We start from the raw sequence: 19,948 nt of genomic DNA, 5'->3' as shown, positions 1-19,948 counted from the left end.
TTTTTAGTGTGTGTGTGTGTGTGTGTGTGTGTGTGTGTGTATTTATTATTATTATTTATTTTATTTACTCTTTTTTATTTATTGACTTGAGATAGCACTCTGTGTGGTGTTTGTTGCCCCCTGATTTTGCTTTGAGCTGTAATATAGTTTCCTGCTAATAGACCTTAAGAAAAAAAGCTTAATATGTCCTATAGCAGTAATGTAGTAAAGTAGCTTTAAAGTTCTCTAAAGGCAGTCAAGCGACACTGAATATGGTTACACCTGATAAGTTAAGGGGTGTCATTCTGTGCCATTTTACAGCTCTAAGGATTATGAATTTTGCCATTGACTTCAACTACACCAGGAACTCACCCTATAAGATGCTAGGGATGTTACTGTATCAATATGTCCCAGTAAGTGCTAAGAACATGATTTTGATCTTTGTGGTTGTGTGCCTCCTCTTCAGACACCTGCTCTTCTCTCAGACCCAAACCCAGTTCCTTAAAAGCAGGGGTTCTCAAACTGAGGGTTGGGACCCGTCAAGGGGTCGTGAGGCTATTATGGGAAGATCGCAAGCTGTCAGCCCCGTGCATGGCTGACAGCCAGAGCCCTTCAGAGCTGGGTGGCTGGAGAGCAACGGCTGCTGGCTGGGTGCTCTGAAGGCAGTGCCACCCACAGCAGCAGCGCAGAATTAAAGCGTCACTTTTTATGGGGGGGAGATGTCACAGCCTGAAATATTTTCAAAGGGGATCCCAGGAAAAAAGTTTGAGAACCCCTGCTTAAAAGGGACTACACAAACATAGTTGGTTACATCACTCTCCGCATTCAGAGGGTAGGTTTAATCAGAGTTAAGGAAGTTGACAAGAAACCTTTGTACTAAATGGGGGTCATTGTGCATTGTCTCAGCAACATAAAAGCTCCTGTTGGATGTATTTGTTCTGTAGAAGCATCATCCCACTTTCAGATACTCCCCCTGCGACCTGCTGGAGTTCCTCCACCCTTAAGTACTTCAAATGCAACTGGTTATCCTCCATCACACAGCAGGTTGCCCTAAATTCTCTATGCAATTAAGTGCAGAATATGGTTTTTTGTTTGTTTTGAAAGGTAATGATTAAGCCAATAGGACTCCAATCACATAGTCTGGCCTAGGGTCACTTGGAATTCCTACTAGCCACTGAAAATGCTTCCATTTCCTTACCATTATAAAATGCAAATTGTAAAAATATATAGTGAAATTCCATTCTTTTCTGTAATGAGGACTCTCTTTATTTGGTTGGCACTTCAGTAATTAGATTTCCAAAATAATAATATTGATCTTATAGAGCTTGATTCCAGTTGGAAATATACAAACATGTATCGATGCACACATCATCTTTATAGAACTACCACCATGCTCATGTGCAGTAACTGGTCTTATTAATATTGGGCAGTATAAGCCTGTGACACAGAAATCCTATTTCCACCTTATTTAAAATCTAGCTTGAGACTGAGAGAGTTTTAAATTGCAGTTTCTTACAATTGGGATAGATTTGGGAGTTGTAGTGAAAAGGAAGTTCATTCTTAACACTTTTTCCTCATGCTTTTCACTGCTGCTACACAGCATGGTCCAGTAACTTTTAACAGAGATCCTGGGATGATGCATCTCTGGTACGTTCAGAAACACACCAAAGGATGCTGGGTTGATATCTCTCAGGAAATAAGGAAGGAAGGAAGAATCCAGCCCTATGAATTTATACAAACTGCTGAGATTAACATCTGACACTGAAACATATGTCACAAATTGCAAAACAACCCTTTTTTGCAAGTTTTCTGGCTGTGCATATGGTGCATGAATGATGGGTGGGTGTCTTGTAGTAGAGCTGCGAGTGCTTACAATCTTGATGTGAAGAAAACATTGGTAGTTTTCTGCCTCCTTTTTTAAATTACTCCTGACCTTCTCCAAACATACTTCTTATAACCCATTGAAGTGTATGGTTTAAAGACTGAAATGAGAGTTCATCTGTGAACATTAGTAATTGTTAAGTTCGAATAGCCATAGAAATGTTGAGAAAACCTGTAACAGATGTTAAGTTCAAGGTTCCAGTGAAAATAGCCAGAATTGGAATAACATTAATTTTGCTTTTGTAAAATTGCAAGCTTAGTGCAGTTTGTTTTGCTTCTTTTATAACAAAATGTTTTACATACAAGATTTTATTTGATCATGTTTAAGTATTACTGGTGTATATCAATATGGTATGAATTTTTTATAGCGAATGTGTTTTTGGTGTGTTAATGTCATCCCTCCCCCTCTGGCTCAGTCGGAGGCTGCTCCGCCTCTCTATGTCACTGAGGCACCGCCAACTATCAGGGAATTAATAAATCAAGTGCCAGGGCCCAAAGGCTCCTTTGGCAGAGTAGAGCAGGGCAGCAAAGCAGTCCAGGCAGCTCTGACCGTCAGGCAGGGCAGAACAACAAGCAGTTTGGAGCGCAGACCTGTATGCAAGGCACAGCAATAAATAGTCTATGGACCTCAGGCAGGGCAGTGCAACCAACAGTCTATGGCCTGACATCCTGACTCAGGCAGACAAACGCAGGACTCTCAGCCTAAGATGAGTAAGTGGGACAGCTACAGGGCCTAGAGGGCCCTGGGCCCACTCTACTCCACCAGATACCCGCCCAGGGCCCTGACAGTGGGAGAGGGTTCTGCCACTGCATCAGCAGGCATACCACCGAAACACACTGACTGGGATTATGACCACAAAACCGAATCCAAGTCTGGTTTCCTTGGGCTACTTCCTACCAGAGTCTGGGCGAGGGGTTCCATAATCCAAGTGTCCTCAGTCTTGTCGTGGTATTTGGCTGCTGGCAGTTCTAGGCACTCCTCTCCACTCTCTGTCTCCACCGGGTTCAGAATCCGGGTCCTGCAGCAGGCTGGGGACATCTGTCTCCTTCACTGGCTCAGCACCAACTGAGCTAGAGGCACCGACTCTTCCTGTACACCCCTTCACTTCTGGTGTGCGGGGTGGGTCTGGCCTGGCTCTGCCCACCAAGGAGCAGAGAGTGGCTCCTCCCCCTCTGGCTCAGTGGGAGGACACTCCACCTCCCTACAGTGTTCAATATGCAATATTTATTTTAATAAATATCTTTCACATTATTAAGTATACTCTACACTAACAGAAGATTATTCAGTACTAAATTTTTTGGGTTTTGTAACTTAACATGCAAATATTTAAAATTCACCCAAGTGCCCCTGGGTTTATTTATAGAATAGGTAATTTTTTATGATGACACTCTCTGAAAGCCCAAGTGCAGTCTGTTCCCACAAGCAAATGACACAGTGATATGCATGCATATGTATATGTTGAGATTAAAGTGTATTTAAAATATGTTAATATATGTAATTGCACATATTTCAGAATCTTTGCCTCACTTTGTATTTCTAGCTGTAATTGTGCCAAAGAACTTCTGCAATCTATAGTTTTTATGGTAAATTGTCTGTCCTTCCACTCAAATGTTTGATAACCTCATCAAACTAGACAACATTCCTTGTACTGGCAGAAGGCAAGATATAGATTAATCTAAATAGTGTTGGGTAGCAGTACATCCTGTCTGCAAAAACATTTGTAAGAGCTAAGGAATTAGTTGCACATACAGAGCTATGTGTTAAATATAAATATTTTTAAAACTTACAGTGGACTTCTGTTATGTTCTTTAGCCTTACATCGTGTCTATACATTGCTTTCTTTTTGTAGGACCTGATCTTGTACAACTGAGGTCCATAGGAATTTTACCATTGACTCCAATGGGAGAAAAATCAAAACCTTGAATGAGTTATCAACCTTTTTTCATTAAAAATTTTCAGTTAAATGCATAACTGATATGATAAAACTTTGTTGCTTTAATTATATTTATTGACCCATTATAAAAAAAAAATTGTCTTTTATAAATAAGGGATATGAAATTGAAATTGATGTACTGTCTTTTTAAAATTCTTTAGGACATCTGTACAGTTGTATCACATTTTACTTTTCAAGTTTGCTTGACAGGGTCAGTGCCGCTTGCCCATTTAATAAAGCTGGACAGCATCCTAGTCAGCATCTCATCGGTCTTCGGAAAGCAGTTTACCGATCTGTCAGAGCCAACTTTCGAGCTTCAAGATTAGCTACCCTGTACATGCTGAAAAAATATCCTTTTTGTAAAAACCCACAAAAGCAGATGCTTATTAATGAGTTACCTATCCATATAGAGAGGCACTTAATTGTGCTAATGAATTAGCTTAATTGTGCTAATGAATAGAGTTTCAGTAGAAACTTGTGGTATCTAGGTAAATATATGCAAGAAGGAAGGGGGAGGGCAGCAAAGTGTCTTTTTTTTTTTTTTTTTAGTTATGCTTGAGACAGCACATTCTTAAAACATTTCTCATTTTTATCACTGTGCAGTCTAAGAAATGAATACTGCACTGTGTCCTGAAAACATGTACCTTAGTTAGTTATTAATGTCCAAGCCTTTTGTGTGAATATTGGTATGTGTCATTCAGTCCTTTCTCTTTCATTATTGCTCTTATCCATGTTTATTTCCCTCCTTCCAGAATAACTCTGCTCTCAACAACCTGCCCTCACTTGACGTCTCCATTGCCATACCCAGCCTTCAGGTTAAAGGTACGTGATTTCCTATCTCATGAAAACTAAATGGCACAGATACAGCATAGATTAGTCAAGAGGCACACTCAAGAGTGAGGATTTTCTATCTCCAAATCAAATGCAATACAACCAATTCAAACTCTATTTGCCAAAGGGTGAACCCATAGTCCATTGAGAAACTGGAGACTTTCTTCCTGGCAGTAGGGCTTACTTAATGGCTGTACTCTATCTGTGCCATAACTGGGAAAATATCAGAAATGTCAATGTACTGCATTCAAGTTTATCTGATTACGTTTCTACTTCCCCAGAAAAATCACAAGCTTGGAAACAAATGCTTATGTGAAAATCTGTCATTACCAATTACTGTGATATTTTCCTGGAATATGTGGTTTGGTTAATATGGATAGCACTCCTGGATATATGTGTAACAGTAGTGATACTCCCATTCAGAGGAAATAAGCATTTGTTTGTGAAGCAGCGGATCATTTGTCTAGGGATGTGAATCCTGATTTTGTGCTCAAGATGTCATTGATTCATATCCTGAGATAGCCCTGGAGAGTAGATTTTTTTTTCTTCTGTACATGGGAAATGAAATGTAACCAGTCGTATCCTGAGTGACTTACTGACGAACAATTTTATGAAAATAATTACGAATTCTGGATTGGATATAACCAAGAATAATTTTAGGGACTGGGGAAGAGAACTGAAAATGGGAACAATGCATGTGGTCATCTCAGAGATCCTTCTGTGCCTGAGTGGAAAAAAAAGGATGTCCAGTATTGGATACCAAGTGCTGTATAAATCATTGGGGTGGGGGAGGGGGTTATGGATTCATAGAGCACTGGAATACCTTCTACAAAACCATTTTGGTTTGGATTAGACTGGGTCCACTTCAACAGAAGGGTGCCAACCTCTTAGTTTCAAAACTGGCAAGGGTGATTGTTGGCTTTTTATTAGAGAAGAAGGAGATCTTTTGTTTAACTCAGAAAAATTGGTATTTACTTCTGCCTTACTTTGTATGGTTTTAAGATGCAGTTTGTCCTGTAACAAAAGATCAGTTGATGGCACAGCCATCGAAATCATTAGTAAAAAGTTGGAAGAAATAAGTGGATTTTGAGGAAGGATTTGAAGGTGGAGTGTGGGATTGCTTGACGTGCAGAAGAGGGATATTCTGGGCCTACACAGCAAAGTGGAAAAAGCACCAAGTTGAAGTGCAGGGAGCATAGACAGAGCATGCAGGGCATAGGAGTTAAGATGTAGGTGCAGTCGGATCTGTGCAAGGCATGAAAATTGAGAATAAAATGATTTAAAGTATCCTGAGGGTTGCCCAAAGTTACTCTGTCTTGTAATGGACCCTATTGGCTGTTATGCTGTCTGGAGATTGCTGGAATGTAGCGTGTTCCAGCCACAGTCTCTCCTGTCCTTTTCACTCCTCTAGCATTGGGGGACACACAGAGCTCTCTGCATCAGCCAAGGATTTCCTCTCATTGCAGGATTCTCTCGCCTGCTCACTTAGGACAACTTTAAGGCCCCTTTTGTGCCACCAAAGTGGTCCACAGCAGGGAAAGGAAAGATTTAGAGCAACCTGACTCTGTATAATTAGGAAATGATGTGATGAAATTAAGGACAGGAACTTTAGCTGAATATCAGGACAAGTTGAAATCCAGATTCTCAGTGCTACAAAGAACAGAAGTAGAGATTTCTTCAGAAAATCAGAAAGTACATTAAACTGCAATGCCGATAGGCTGTTCGAGTCTGATTTAATCCATATTTAAAGGTGTGTTGTGAGCATTGTGAAAGGCAGGAATTCTGTAGTACTGTTGATGAAATATTTACACCAGCTATAAAAATCTAATGTACTTTTTCTTAGAAAAGCATGCTTGACATTTGGCATAAAGTTTCAAAAGACCATTGAAATGAAATTTAGTTTTTCTGTTTTTTTTCAAATGCCCTCAGAAGAAACTGCTTTGATAAGTTCTTTTTTATTGCATTTGATGCGTTTCTGCATTTTTTCAGCTGATCAAGAATATATCTCTGTGTCAAAGCAGGGGGAAAACTGAATCCAACTTGCTCAGTACAGCATTCTGAAATTTTAATATGTGAGAAATGCCTGTGGTTTTAAACCAAGGTGAAACTCAGCACTCCAGCTAACATAGTAAAGCTGAAGCTTAATTACATTTTATCTGGTGACTGATCCTCCTACTGGATTCTACCTGAGAGTCCTTTTTATCTTCTTTGAAGAAGGACAAGTGTGAACATAATAAATAAAACTTACTGTCTGACTGAGTTGATGGTAGTATGTTGAAATGCTGTCAACTGACTGGCTGCAGTACTGAAGGAGAGACTCACTTAGATAGAGTGATACAATTTAAAAGTGGGACCAGATCCTCACCTGGTGTAAATATTCACAGCTTCATTAACTTTAATGGCATGTCCACTTACACTTGCTGAGGTTCTAGCCCATAAATTATATAAAATCTGCATTGATGTAACACTGACAATTTTGAATACTTGTGTCAGGAAATGGAAAATTTCGAGTTCCTTTAGTAACGTTAGCTTACCCATATTGCTCACTCAGGTGGAGTATTTTTTATTACTTTTGTTGCTATGTTGCCACATATATACCTTGATATATCTGGTTCATATCTAGGATCAGATATGTGTGAATAATTTGCATTCATTTCAATGAGAGTGGCCATATCTGAAGACAAATTGTGTCGTGTTATGTATGCAGTGTGGCTGCTTTAAATTGTAGGCACTCTATTTTTATATAAATTAAAAGTAGAGAGCAGTTCCCAAACATAGACATTATAGAAGAGCGAAGGATGAAACGTGTGTTTCGTAGCGGCTCAGCTAACAACCTGACTTATTGGTTGATTTTTTTAAAATTGTGGCTATGTGAAAAGTTTGAATGAATCCTGTGGCAATAAATTAGTAGACAGAGAGCAGTGATTTGCATAAAGGTGAATGATTAAATAAATATATCTCACACCTATGTAGTTTATCACATGGCTGTCACCTTCTCAGACATTTCTGGTATGTCTTATTAAATGCTCACTTCCCCCCCGCTCCTCGACCACCACTGAAATGTCTATGCAAAATAGGCACACACCAAAAAAAAATCTGCACCTTATGGGGACCAGAGGCAGATCTGGCTGGGTCAGGCCAAATAGCATATTGTAGACTCTTGTCTTATTTGTATCCTAATTTTATTGTATCCTTTATGGTAGGATTAAATGTTTTTCTTTGGAAATTCCCCTGACACCCACATGTTATTACAGAGGGTTAAAAGTCTTAATACATAGCTTTGCTTATAACCGCACAGATTGCATAAATGTGATACCGTGTCATTTATTCAGTCAAATTAGACTGAAGATTTAGCAACATATACCTAAGGCTAACATGTAATCTTTGACAACTCCCTTCATTAATACTGTACTTATTAGAGCAAATAAATTAATATCAAGATTATTAAAATTTACTGTGGCATGAAACATAACCGTGTTGAGCAGTGTTAAAATTTAAGAAGCATTATCTCTTTCAGCTTATGTGAAGCTTTGATACTGGACTTGATGGATCAGTAACCTTTTCTGAGATGGAAAATCTTCCACCCGTATTCTGTACTTGTTATGTTAAACGTCAGTCTTACATTTGTGGGAACAATATATAACTGTATCCTGTCAAGTCTTTCTTTTTCAAAGTTGAGTCATTCATAATACAAAGGGTACTCTATTTCCTCAAGGGTACTTCCACAATTATAGAAGAAAGTACCTACTTGCAGAGAAGGTTTCTCTTTACTCAGACAGACAAAGGCATAACAAGATCTGAAGGCTGGAAGATGAAGCTTGATACATTTGGGCTAGAAATAAGGTGCAATATTTTAACAGAGCGGGTAATAATTTGCCAAGGGACACAGAGGATTCTCCATCATTTGAAGTCTACTAATGTATCACTGAAGTCCGTTGAAGTCTTTCCACTGATTTCAGTGAGTGCAGGATCAAGATTGGATGGGTGACATTTTATGACCTCTGTTACTTAGGAGGTAAAACTACACAACATAATGGTCCTTCTCGCCTTAAAATTTCATAGGCCACATCTTCAGCTTATGTAAATCAGTGTAGTGTTTATGAGTTCAATGGAGGTGTACCAACTTACACCCTCGGAGGAGCTGGCCATACAGATCTCTGAAACTCTCATTTTATTGCAAATGGGAGAAAGCCTCCTCTTGTGACAAGGTGCAAACAATGCCGTAGCAAAAGATTGTGTAGGATAGAAAGTGTTGTGTAGCTGCTACAGTGCAAGACATCTGGCCTTTTTATTCCTAACTTTCTCACAGACTTTCTGTGTGTGACTGTGGAGTAAGTCTCTAAATGTGTCTCTGCTTCAGTTTCTTCACTTATAAAGGGGTGGTAACATTTACATATGTTAAAGGAGTGTTGTGAAGCTTAATTCCTGAAAGTTTTGTAACAGTGTTTAACATTCTGGGATGGTAAGTATTAGAGAAGTGCAGGTTTTATTATTATTTGTTCCTGAATTAGTGACCATCTATCATTGGCATGTACACTTCGGTACAAGTCTATCAGTAAGATAGATGTCTAGGTGTATGTCTATAATGACAGCGGCAAAGTTGCTGCCGTCAGATTGATTTTTCTGGATCGATTGAGCGGTCAGTATAGACTCACTCAATCGATCAAGAAGTCAACGCAGTAAATCCACCTCCTCAAGTGGCGTAGCGCTGCATCAACGAGAACACAGTTCCCATCGGCGCAATGCAGTGAAGATGGCGCACAGAAGGGAAGCACAGCAGTCGACGGGAGTTATGCAAGCTACTCTGTGTAGCTTGCGTAACTCCCATTGAGTGCCGCCGAATTTCCAGGTAAGTGTAGACCAGGGCTAGGTTACTTAAGACTGACATTGCCAGCAGTCCCATGTGCACGATGTTGTGAATTAACTGTTGTTAGTGTGAGGTTCTGATATTCAGGGGTCTTTTAGACCCAATCTGGCTCCAAACTGCTGCCGTATATACAGCTTTGATTTTATTTTAGCTCCTAGTACTTTTTCATCCTTTCTCAGCTTGTAACCTCAGCAGGTCGTGACATTAGGGAAACAACATTTTAATGGAATAAGCTGTTAGCATAGCATGTGTAGACACAAGTGTGTTGTATATTTCTCAGTTGTGTTGAGTTCAGGGAGACTTAAACCTTTGCTCTGTTACTGCTACTTTATGAAAATACACTTATTGCATTAAGAAACATTGAAAAAACACATTACAGTTTTTTTAACTCTTTAAATAAAAGTGAAGGAAATGGTAAGTTAAATGTTGTAAAATGAACCCACTTTGATGATGAGTTTCTGTCTGTATTAGGACTGGATTTTTATGTGCAATATCTATTCTATTAGCTGGAGCATGGTCATGACATCTTGAAAAATCTTTGTCTATTGTTCTGTGTGTGTGTGTGTGTGATTTGATTCACTTGTACAAAAAGGGACACCTTTTTATTGTACAGAATACCTTGAATGTGTAAATGCTTAGTGTGTAGTTTTATTGCAGTTTTTTAAACAAATTGCTAAAAATGCCTGATACAGAAGTTAAGTGACATAGACAATTGGATAAAAAGCCCCAAATAGAAGTGTTTTTTGCAAGACATTGAGTGCCTCTTGTAAGATGCTCAACCCTGACAGAAGTCAGTAAGCAATGCCCTACTTCATTGGAGGTAATGATGTTGGGACAGGGCCATTGGGAGGTGAAGTTGCTCAGCTTCTTACAAGATTGGGCACACATATTTAGCTTTAAGTTGTAGCCTGGTACAACTTTCGTAACATTTACTGATTTCACTGAGAGTTTTCTCCCATTTTTAGCACAGTTAAATGGGTTAACTCAGTTTATTTTTATTTATTTGATCATGTAAAAATTAGGTTATTTAAATGAATCTGTCAGGCTGGCCAACTGGCATGCAGCCAAAATATATCTAGAGAGGAGGATAAAATACACAGTGACTTTTCAGGGATATTGTGAGACACTTCACCAAATAGCATTTTTAAGTGCATTAGTTATTTTCATGGAAATTGCTTTTTCAGTGCAGAGTATTCATATTTATTTACCATTTACAGACCACCATTATTGAGCATATTGCTTTACAGGCAAATTAGATGAGGTTGCTACCCTGAAGATAAGTTGTCTAATTTGCACTATGTATTAGAAATTTTGTACTGAGTTTGTTTTGCTTGAACTAGATATTTTTCCTTCTCTTGCGCCCAAGTTGTTAATGAAATAAGGTAAATAGATTAATGAAATAAAAATGTTTGTACAAATACATGGAAAACTGTAAACACAGATGGCTATCTAGTTTAGCTATTGAATTTTGACTTTGGTTTGGTTTAACTAGCTGGTATTTATAAAAATGTGTTTATTTTAAGGAAAATATGTTCAAGAAGTATATTCATTATTGGTAATTCTTGAGATTTTTATCACAAATTATATATATAAATAAATAAAAAGCCCTAGCTACTGATGGTTTGTGATTAGATGAGAATCTCCTCTTTCATTTAATTAAAAACACACATGTCCATCCCTCTTAATTATGGTGAAAAAGCTTTAAAATGTTACCCAATTGTACCCTTAACATTCAAAAACCAGAAGACAAATAAAAGAAAACTACCATATTTTATTATTTTCTTAGAATCTCATGATTTTTAAGTAAATCTTATTATTTTGTTGGGGGGGGGAGGAGGCTGACTTATGATTGGGGGTTGGCAGTATTGTAAATTGTGTATGGTTTGGGGATAATAAATTAAGCATTTACAAGTTAAGAAAAATATTTTTATTTAGCAACTTTTGTTTAAAATTCTCAAATCTCCTTAAAAACGGGCACAGAAATGGAGGTTGAATTTTGTTTAAATAAAACTTCTCTAGTATATTTTCTTTGCTCCCACACACACATCTGTGTACAAGTGTTTTTAAGGGATTGGTGTGCATTCAATCAGCATGCACTGAAGAACAAGTCATGTTAACCAGCAAAGTATGACTACAGATCCCCCCAAGAGTTCAATTATCTTGTGGTATCCATACCATGGGATTGCTTCCTGGCTCTTTCTAGGATTGCTTCCAGTCTTTTTATGTTGAAAAATAATTTAAAGTAAAATACTTTGATCTCTGCAGTGTTTTAGTTATTCCTAGAATTTTTCAACTGCAAAGTTTATGGTGTAACCATCCACTTAATTTCATTTTAGAAAAATATAAAGTCAGTATTACAGTGCTTCTTTTTGATCTTATCAAATTAGCATTAACATTCCTGCAGTCTAGTAGATCTATTGTTTAATATCTAACTGGGATTCTAAACAACCTTCTTTTAAAAATAGATTCAGATTCGTGTTAGAAGATGATGCATTTATAATTATACCGTTTTCTTGCCTTGATTATATAAAGATATATATATATAAACTTCAACTCTGAAAGGCACTGTGAAGTAGTGATATACAAATCCAGAACTAATATTCAACTCTATGCACAACCCTACTGTTACAAATACTGTCTCCTGCAATGTTTTCTTTGTTGTGAGTCAGAAATTCACCCTTGCTCCTAGTCTGCGTTTATTAATCCTATGCAGAGTACAAAACTCCATATCAACTAAAAATGAAATATGTTGAGATCACATTACTAAACATGCATTATAAGATGTTCATGCTGTTAGAGAACGTTTGTTGTAGAGAAAGATTAAAAGGAACTTCAGTGAAATTTTCAAATGTTCAATCTTAAAGATTGTGTCCTGATTTTTTCCATCTCAGGAAAGAGTAGGCATGGTCATCCCAGTGCTCCCAGTGCTGACCATCCTCCTGGGTTAATTCAAAACATTGGATCCTGCTAACACATACAAGTTTACATGAGTCAGTAACTGATTGCAACATACTACATTCTTGGGTAACTTGCACTGCAGGCTTTTCTTTCCTCTGATACTGTGATATCTGAAGAGCCTTTTGTTTAATGTAGGTTACTGAAAGCGTTTAAAGAAAGTTTTACTGGTTTGGAGGTTGCACATTCAATGCTTCTTTCTCCTGGGCCACCAAAGCTTTATTTCAGACACTGCTTTTCTGCTCAAGTGGTAAAATTATTTTCTGGAGCAGATTTTTTTAATCTTATCAGAATTAAACAGGTGGAAAATCATTTGACTCTGGGAGTGAAAGGGTGGAACTTGTCATTAACTATCCCAGAACAGTTTAGCCAGCTGGGCAGGAGACCAGTGCCTCTGCTGGGCCTTATAAGATCCCCGAGGAAGGAAGCATTTGCAAACCCAAATCAAAATAGAAATTAAAGAAATGTGGTTTGAATTAAGTGGTTTTTTCCCTTTAGTACTTTGAAAATGTTTCTTTTATAGAGTTCTGCAGGGCAAAGGTTTCTGACAATGTATGATAGCAGTTCAGTATTTCAGATGAAACTTTTCTATCTTGTGACCCGAGAGATACCGTCAGTGCTCAAAAATCACGAGTCATCCACCTTTTCCCAAAAAAGTAAGATTAGCTTAAAATCATGAGTCATGTGGTTTTTTTACTTAAGAACACGGTACCTTTTTGTTTGCCTTTTGGTTTGTGAGCCTTTAGGTTATGTCCACTTCACATGTTTCAAGCATTTCTCTGCATCCAAAGGCTAAAAACATTTTTGTTGTTTTTTGTTGGAAGCTGAGATTCTCATGCAATCTCAATTCCAGCAGCTGAGGCTTTAAGTAAAATGCAAGATATCATGGGAATTGGTAACACTTTATACCCACCACAAAGTAAAACTATTGCAAAGCACAAATTGATCAGAGAAACTCAGGGTATGTAACACATAGAACATATTCTGAATAGAGGAGGCGTTCATTAAGGCTTTAAATTGTTCAAGCCTCAGAATCCCAAAAATATTGACATACAGGGCTTGCAAACACTAGGGATGAGACAAATAGAAAGCTTTCAGTATTCACAGAATACCAAATAGTTAGGGTTGGTAAATAAAAGTATTACTTACCAATACTCCCCAAATCTACTGCTAGATGCCTAGAACTGAGTGAAGGAGAAAGTTGGGCAGCGGGAGAGAAGGGGACTCTGGAGCTGGTGATGTGGTAGAAGGAAGCAGTGGGGAGGGGTGAAAGGCTATTGCACACTGGATATAGTATATCTAAAATGGCTGCTGCCCATGGTGGTGGCCGCCATATTAGGTTCTCATAACCCAATTCTTTTTTCTTTTCTTTTTTTTTTTCCCCTCATGTGGCTGGTGGGGAGAGGAAGCAGGATGTACCTGATGACACTCAGCCCTACTTGTCTTTCACTACATACAACCACCACCAAGACTGCCCAGGACTGAGACTAAATCAGCTCATGGATGGAAGAACAGCTGGCTGAATCTGAATCCAAGTAAGACAGAATTTGTTTGTGGGCAGAGGAGAGCACTCTGAAGAGTTTGGGGAGAAGATGAGAGAGAATGAATCACATTTGACTGATGGAAGTCCTATCTTGTAATGCACTACTGGAAGGTGCTCATATACATGTGTGACTGAGGGCAGCATAAGAATCTATATAGAATAGAATAGAATTTGAATAGTCATGATGCCAGTATTTGCATACAAATTTAATGTGAATATACCATTTTGTTCCATCTTTAGAAAGTACATTACCCTTAGCAGTAAAAGTGTTAGATTTACTTAATTTTTAAGACAAGATTCCATAGAATAGTATAACCCAAAACTATATTACTTTGCTCTGATGTACTTCTCCAACATCTACATTTGGATTTTTGATAACATTAAAAAAGTTGAGTACTGCAGGGAGTTATTTCAGTCTTGGGGTTGTAACCTGAAATAGTTTTGGAACTGAAATGTTACACTTGATATCCTGTTACTTAAATCATTGCTTATCTGTTTATGTCCTAGCAAAACCCCAAACCAGTTTTCCAGCTGGTCCTAAGCTTTTCATGGTAGTGTGGCTATTGACTTACCGCAAAAAATTTTACTTGAGATTTGTATAGCATTGTTGACCCTATAGAGGATTTGCCATCCTTTAATGCTATGGTTCATTACTTTTACTTCACAGTTCTTGTATTTATTGACTTTAAACTTTATTAAGCTTTTATTTTCATAAGAATGTTTTCCAAAAAAGCTTTTTGGTAGATGAAGCTATGTTCTTTTTGCTCTGCAAAACAATAAGTTGAAAAATACTGCATCCCATTATGTAGTCTGGGGAATTTGCATGGTCTTAGCAGTTTCCTATAAATTGGTACAGATGATCTGTGAAGCCCATTACTCTCTTCAGCATGCAGAGCTGTGTATTTTAAGTTTTCAAAAACAAGTGAAAATAACGTGTTAGATAGAAGGAAAATATAAAATTAGACTGCATAACTATGGCATCATTCAACAGAGACCTCTCCCTTTATGCCCAACTTGACTATTCATGGAACGTTAAAACACTTGTATTTCTGGTGACATAAACCTTATAGCATGCTTCACTGATATACATTGTACCTCTCATCTTCCCAGACATACATGCTGTTTTTGGAGAAAACTGAATAATTGCTGTTGAATCAGGGTAATCTGCAGATATAAATATTGCAATAGAAGCTCACTAAGGGTGTGCCTATACAGCAATTAAAAACCCATGGCTGGCCCATGGCAGCTGACTTGGGCTTATGTGGCTCAGGCTAAAGAGCCATTTAAATGCAGTGTAGACATTTGGGTTTGGGCTGCAGCCCCCTCACAGGGTCCTAGAGCCTGAACATCTATCAAACAGCCCCTTAGCTCAAGTTAGCTGGCCTGGGCTAGCCAAAGGTTTTTCATTTCAGTGTAGACATACCCTTTGAGCCTGATCCAAAGCCCATTGAAGTCAATAGAAAGATTCCCATTAATTTCAGTGGGCTTTGGATCAGTCCTTAAGACCTCAGTCCTACAAGCATTTTTTTTTGTGTGCTTAATTTTATGCCTATGAGTCATCCCATTTGAGCAGTTACTTCAATGGGATTACTCACGTGTATAATGTTAAGTACACACTTAAGTATTTGTATGATCACACTAATAACTGTGAAACCCATTGCTAATCCTCATTTTGCAAATGATTAAGTAGGTGAACATAATGAAACAAAGATACTGCATCACAAAATATGCTTTGTTCATTGATTTTGACTTATCATTTGACAATATATTTTAGCTACTACAGAAGTAGATACTCTGGTATACTACCTTCACAAAATGGATTAAAGAAATTAAGTTTTAGTGACGTGATCTTACTACACACCATCTTATAACTAAGAAGTTTGTTTCTGTGAGACTGGTCAATTTTGTGCATCAGCAATGTGAGAACTTGGGATTTCCTAATATACAGGTAAGAAATTTCAAAGTATTAGTTTTTAAAAACCTGCAGGTATGTGATTTGCTTTAATATTGTTATCCTCCACAAAAAAGAATTCATAGGGAAATCTCCTATTCTTGTTATCCTGACTTATGTGAAATACACAAGCCATGAAACTTGCATTACCCAAAAGTTTCCTATCTCTAAAAGTGTTGCTCTTAATTTGTTGAATATGTGCTTTTTACTCATAAGGCTGTCATTAGAATTCATTTGATGGCTTGGCAGAGGTTTCCTCAATTAAAAGGAATGCAGAAATTAACTGTTTATTATCTTTATTTAGTTGTTGCATTACACTTTGCTTAAAACTTATTGTACACATTTGAGTCTTTAAAACCTATACAATGAGTAAGGTTGTAAGATGCTCATTTAAAACTGGATTTGGGCTGAGTGTGCTCTCAAGTAACTTGCCAGAAAGAAAGATCCTTAGTAACTTGAGGTTATTAGTTACTTTGTGTCCCCAACCCCCGTTAAGTACAAAGGCTTCTTTGTTAACTTCCTTAACTCTGACTAAACCTACCCTCTGACTGCGGAGAGTGACAACGTGACCAACTACATTTGTGTAGTCCCTTTTAAGGAACTGGGTCTGGGACTGAGTGAAGATCAGGTGTCTGAAGAGGAGGCGCACAACCTCACGGATGGCTTCAGCCTGCCTGCGCTCAAGGTAATCCATCCTAGGAGGGAGAATGAACATTCACATACATAGATTCATGCAGATCCATTTCAGTTGTGACAGTGCCCTGCTGTTAGTTGATTCTGACATCAGATTTTTCTCCCCCCACTTATATCAGTCTGTAGTAATAGAGTAAATTTAAAGAGCCCTCAGCAAGATTCATGAATGCTCCGAATGTTAATCTTGCATATTTTTACCATTATTGGCTTTTAGGAGGATTTCATTTAACATTTATTTAAAGAAATGATGTGCAATGAAGAATAGGGTATTGGGTTGTCTAAATTGTGCCTTTACTTAACAAAAATATAAACTAGTATTCACAAATCAGTGTCTTCCCAAAAGCTGTATTTGAGGCTGTGATTTTATTTAATCAGTGCTGAGGAAAAAGTCCATAAAATAATTTCTCAATTTGTATATGTTTCTTGGCTAATCCCTAGCTACTCATCTTGACTTGAACAAAAAGAGAAACATTTCAAGATGTACATTGCTGATAACTGAAAAAGGAAGGAGTCATATTTATTTATGCAATAGGGTTTATAAACTGGACACCTGGCATCATGAATCAGCACGTTACTTTGATCTCTGAAAAATGTTTAACCAAACACGGTGTACGGAGGGTCTCCGGCACCTGGAGGCCAAACCTACATTTGCGCGCCCCCCTCCCCCCTCGGGGCCCCCCTGCACAGGGCAGGAGGGGTCCCGGCGCCACCCCCCAGCTGCCCCGGGGAAGGGGGTCTGTACCTGCAGAGGGGCTGTGAGGGGGTGTGTGTGCAAATTCAGGCTTGGCTTTGCCATGCTCCCCCCCACCCTTCCCGGACTTACCTGGCATGCAACGCCTGCCTCTCCTGCTGCAGCCCGGCGCCGGCTTGGATGGGGTGGCTTCACACACACACACATCATCTCCCTTCCCCTCCCCCCCCCGGCCTGGGGAAGGGAGGTGCCAGGTCAGCCCTTCACAGAGGAATTTAGGCAAGATGGTTGGGAGATGTTCATGTAATCTCCACACCTGATTCTAATATTGAGTAGGAGGAAAATCAAGTAAAAGAGGATGCAGCAATGGAGAGAACAACAACAGAGGGTAGGAGGATGGATAACAAGAGGAAAGACCATGTCAATACCAATGACAATAACAGTCCGATAAGCAATACTGGTTGTAAAATGACAATACCTAATTGGGTGAGGAATCTGGGTGAAGCCAAGCAGAATCAATTAAGGCTTTGTCTGTACTTGCACTTTTGTCAGTAAAACTTTTGTCGGTCAGAAGTGTAAAAAAACCAAACCCACACCACTGACCGACATAAGTTTCACCAACAGAAGCACTGGTGTGGACAGTGGTATGTAGGGCAACATACCTACTGCCGCTCATTGGGGGTGGTATAATTATGCCAGCGGGAGAGCTCTCTCCCATCAGCAGAGTGTGGCTACACGAGAGACCTTACAGCGGCACAGCTGAAGTGGTACAGCTGTACTGTTGTAAGGTCTGTTTTGTAAACATAGCCTTAGGTGTCTGTATACCAATTCAAAGAGCCGGGGTAACACAATAGAGGAACTAGAACTCCTGGTGCATAAAGTGAAACCAGATATTCTAGCTATAATGGAAACATGGTAGAATAGTAGTTATAACTGGAATGGAGGTATTGATGGGTATGTGCTCCTCAGAAAAGACAGAAATAAAGGTAAAGATGGTGGAGTAGCATTAATGACAAGGTAGACTCTAAAAAAATTAGGAGTGATGGAATGGATAAAACAAAATTTGTTTGGGTCAAAATCATTTTGGGGAAAAAAGGTAATAGAGACTCCACAGGGCAGAACTTGGGATCTGATCTGGATATGGAAACATATGTCTTGAATATTTTTAATGAAATAAATACTACTGGGAACTGTTTGATTATAGGAGACTTTAATTTCCCAAGTATAGATTGGAGGACAAGTGCTACTAATAATGGTAGGTCCCAAATATTCCTGGATAATTTCTTCACCAAATAGTCACCAAACCAACAAGAGGTGATGACATTTTAAATTTAGTATTGGTAAGTAGCAAGGACCTCATAGAAGAACTGGCTGTAGAGGAGAACCTTGGTTTTAATGATCTTGCGTTAGTTTAAACTGAGTTAACTGGAAGGATAAACAAAAATAGGTCTGCAACTCAATTCCTTGATTTCAAAAGGACAAACTTTAAAAAATTTTAAGGGAATTAGTTAGGGAAGTGGACTGGACTGAAGAACTCAAGGATCTGAATGTGAAGGAGCTTTGAAGTTACTTTAAGTAAAAGTTGCAGAAGCTATCTGGAGCCTGCATCGCACGCAAGGGACAAAAATTCACAATGAAGGGAAATTTGTCCAAACTGGATGAACAGGCACCTCAAACAGATTATTAAGAGAAAGCAGAAAACCTACAAGGAATGGAAGAAGGGATGGATCAGCAAGAAATGCTAACTATTGGAGGTCAGAAAGTGTAAGGAAAAAATGAGAACTGCCAAAAGCCAAGCAGAGTTGGATTTTGCAAAGAACATTAAAACCAATAATAAAAGATTCTTTACCCATATAAATATAAAGAAAACAAGGCAAGAGGAAGTGGGACTGCTAAGCACTGAGGATGGGGTAGAGATTAAAGAAAATCTAGGTATGGCCTAGCACCTAAATGAATACTTTGCCTCAGGTTTTTAGTAAGAGTAATGAGGAGTTTGGGGACAGTGGCAGGGTAGCTAATGGAATGAATATAGGAAGTAGAAACTACCACATCCAAACTGAAAGTCAAACTCAAACAGCTTAATGGGAACAATCAGGAGGCCTGGATAATCTCCATCCAAGAATATTAAAGGAACTAGCACATGAAATTGCAAGTCTAAGAGCAAGGATTTTTAATGAATCCATAAACTTGGGAATCATAGCCTCTGACTACAAACATAGTATGTATATTTAAGAAAGGAAAAAACATGACCTGGGGAACTGCAAGCCTGTTAGTTTGACCTCAGTTGTATGCAAGGTCTTAGAACAAATTTTTAAAGAGAGAGTGGTTAAGGACATAGAGGTAAATGATGATTGGGATAAAACACAACATGATTTACAAAAGGTAGATTGTACAGACCAACTCGATCTCCTTCTTTGAGAAGATAACTGATTTTGTAGACAAAGGAAATGTGGTAGATCCGTTCTACCTGGATTTAGTAAAGCATCTGGTTCAGTTCCACATGGGGAATTATTAGTTAATTGGAAAATATAGTGATGGTCTTTGGACCAGTCTTGTTTAACATTTTCATGAAAGAATGGGAATATACTAATCAAACTTGTGGCTAAGACAAAGATGGGAGGTA

General features: G+C 38.4%; 1 protein-coding gene across 2 annotated transcripts in view; it reads left to right on the top strand.

Moving 5' to 3' along the window:
• Positions 1–19,948, top strand: part of VEZT (vezatin, adherens junctions transmembrane protein) — an 87,247-nt gene that overhangs the window by 51,183 nt on the left and 16,116 nt on the right. Inside the window, exons 6-7 of one of the 2 annotated variants that reach the window (XM_067559793.1) lie at positions 3,993–4,142; positions 16,479–16,626. In XM_067559793.1, coding sequence (XP_067415894.1) covers positions 3,993–4,142; positions 16,479–16,626 — 298 coding nt within the window. The remainder of the gene's footprint in view (positions 1–3,992; positions 4,143–16,478; positions 16,627–19,948) is intronic. The other variant, XM_067559792.1, reaches the window with a different exon arrangement.

Source organism: Emydura macquarii, unplaced genomic scaffold (genome assembly GCF_026122565.2).
Source record: "Emydura macquarii macquarii isolate MOO-44397 ecotype Brisbane River unplaced genomic scaffold, CSIRO-AGI_Emac_v2 contig_2205, whole genome shotgun sequence".
Classification (NCBI taxonomy): Eukaryota; Metazoa; Chordata; order Testudines; family Chelidae; genus Emydura; species Emydura macquarii.
This window is presented reverse-complemented; position numbering and strand designations above follow the sequence as displayed.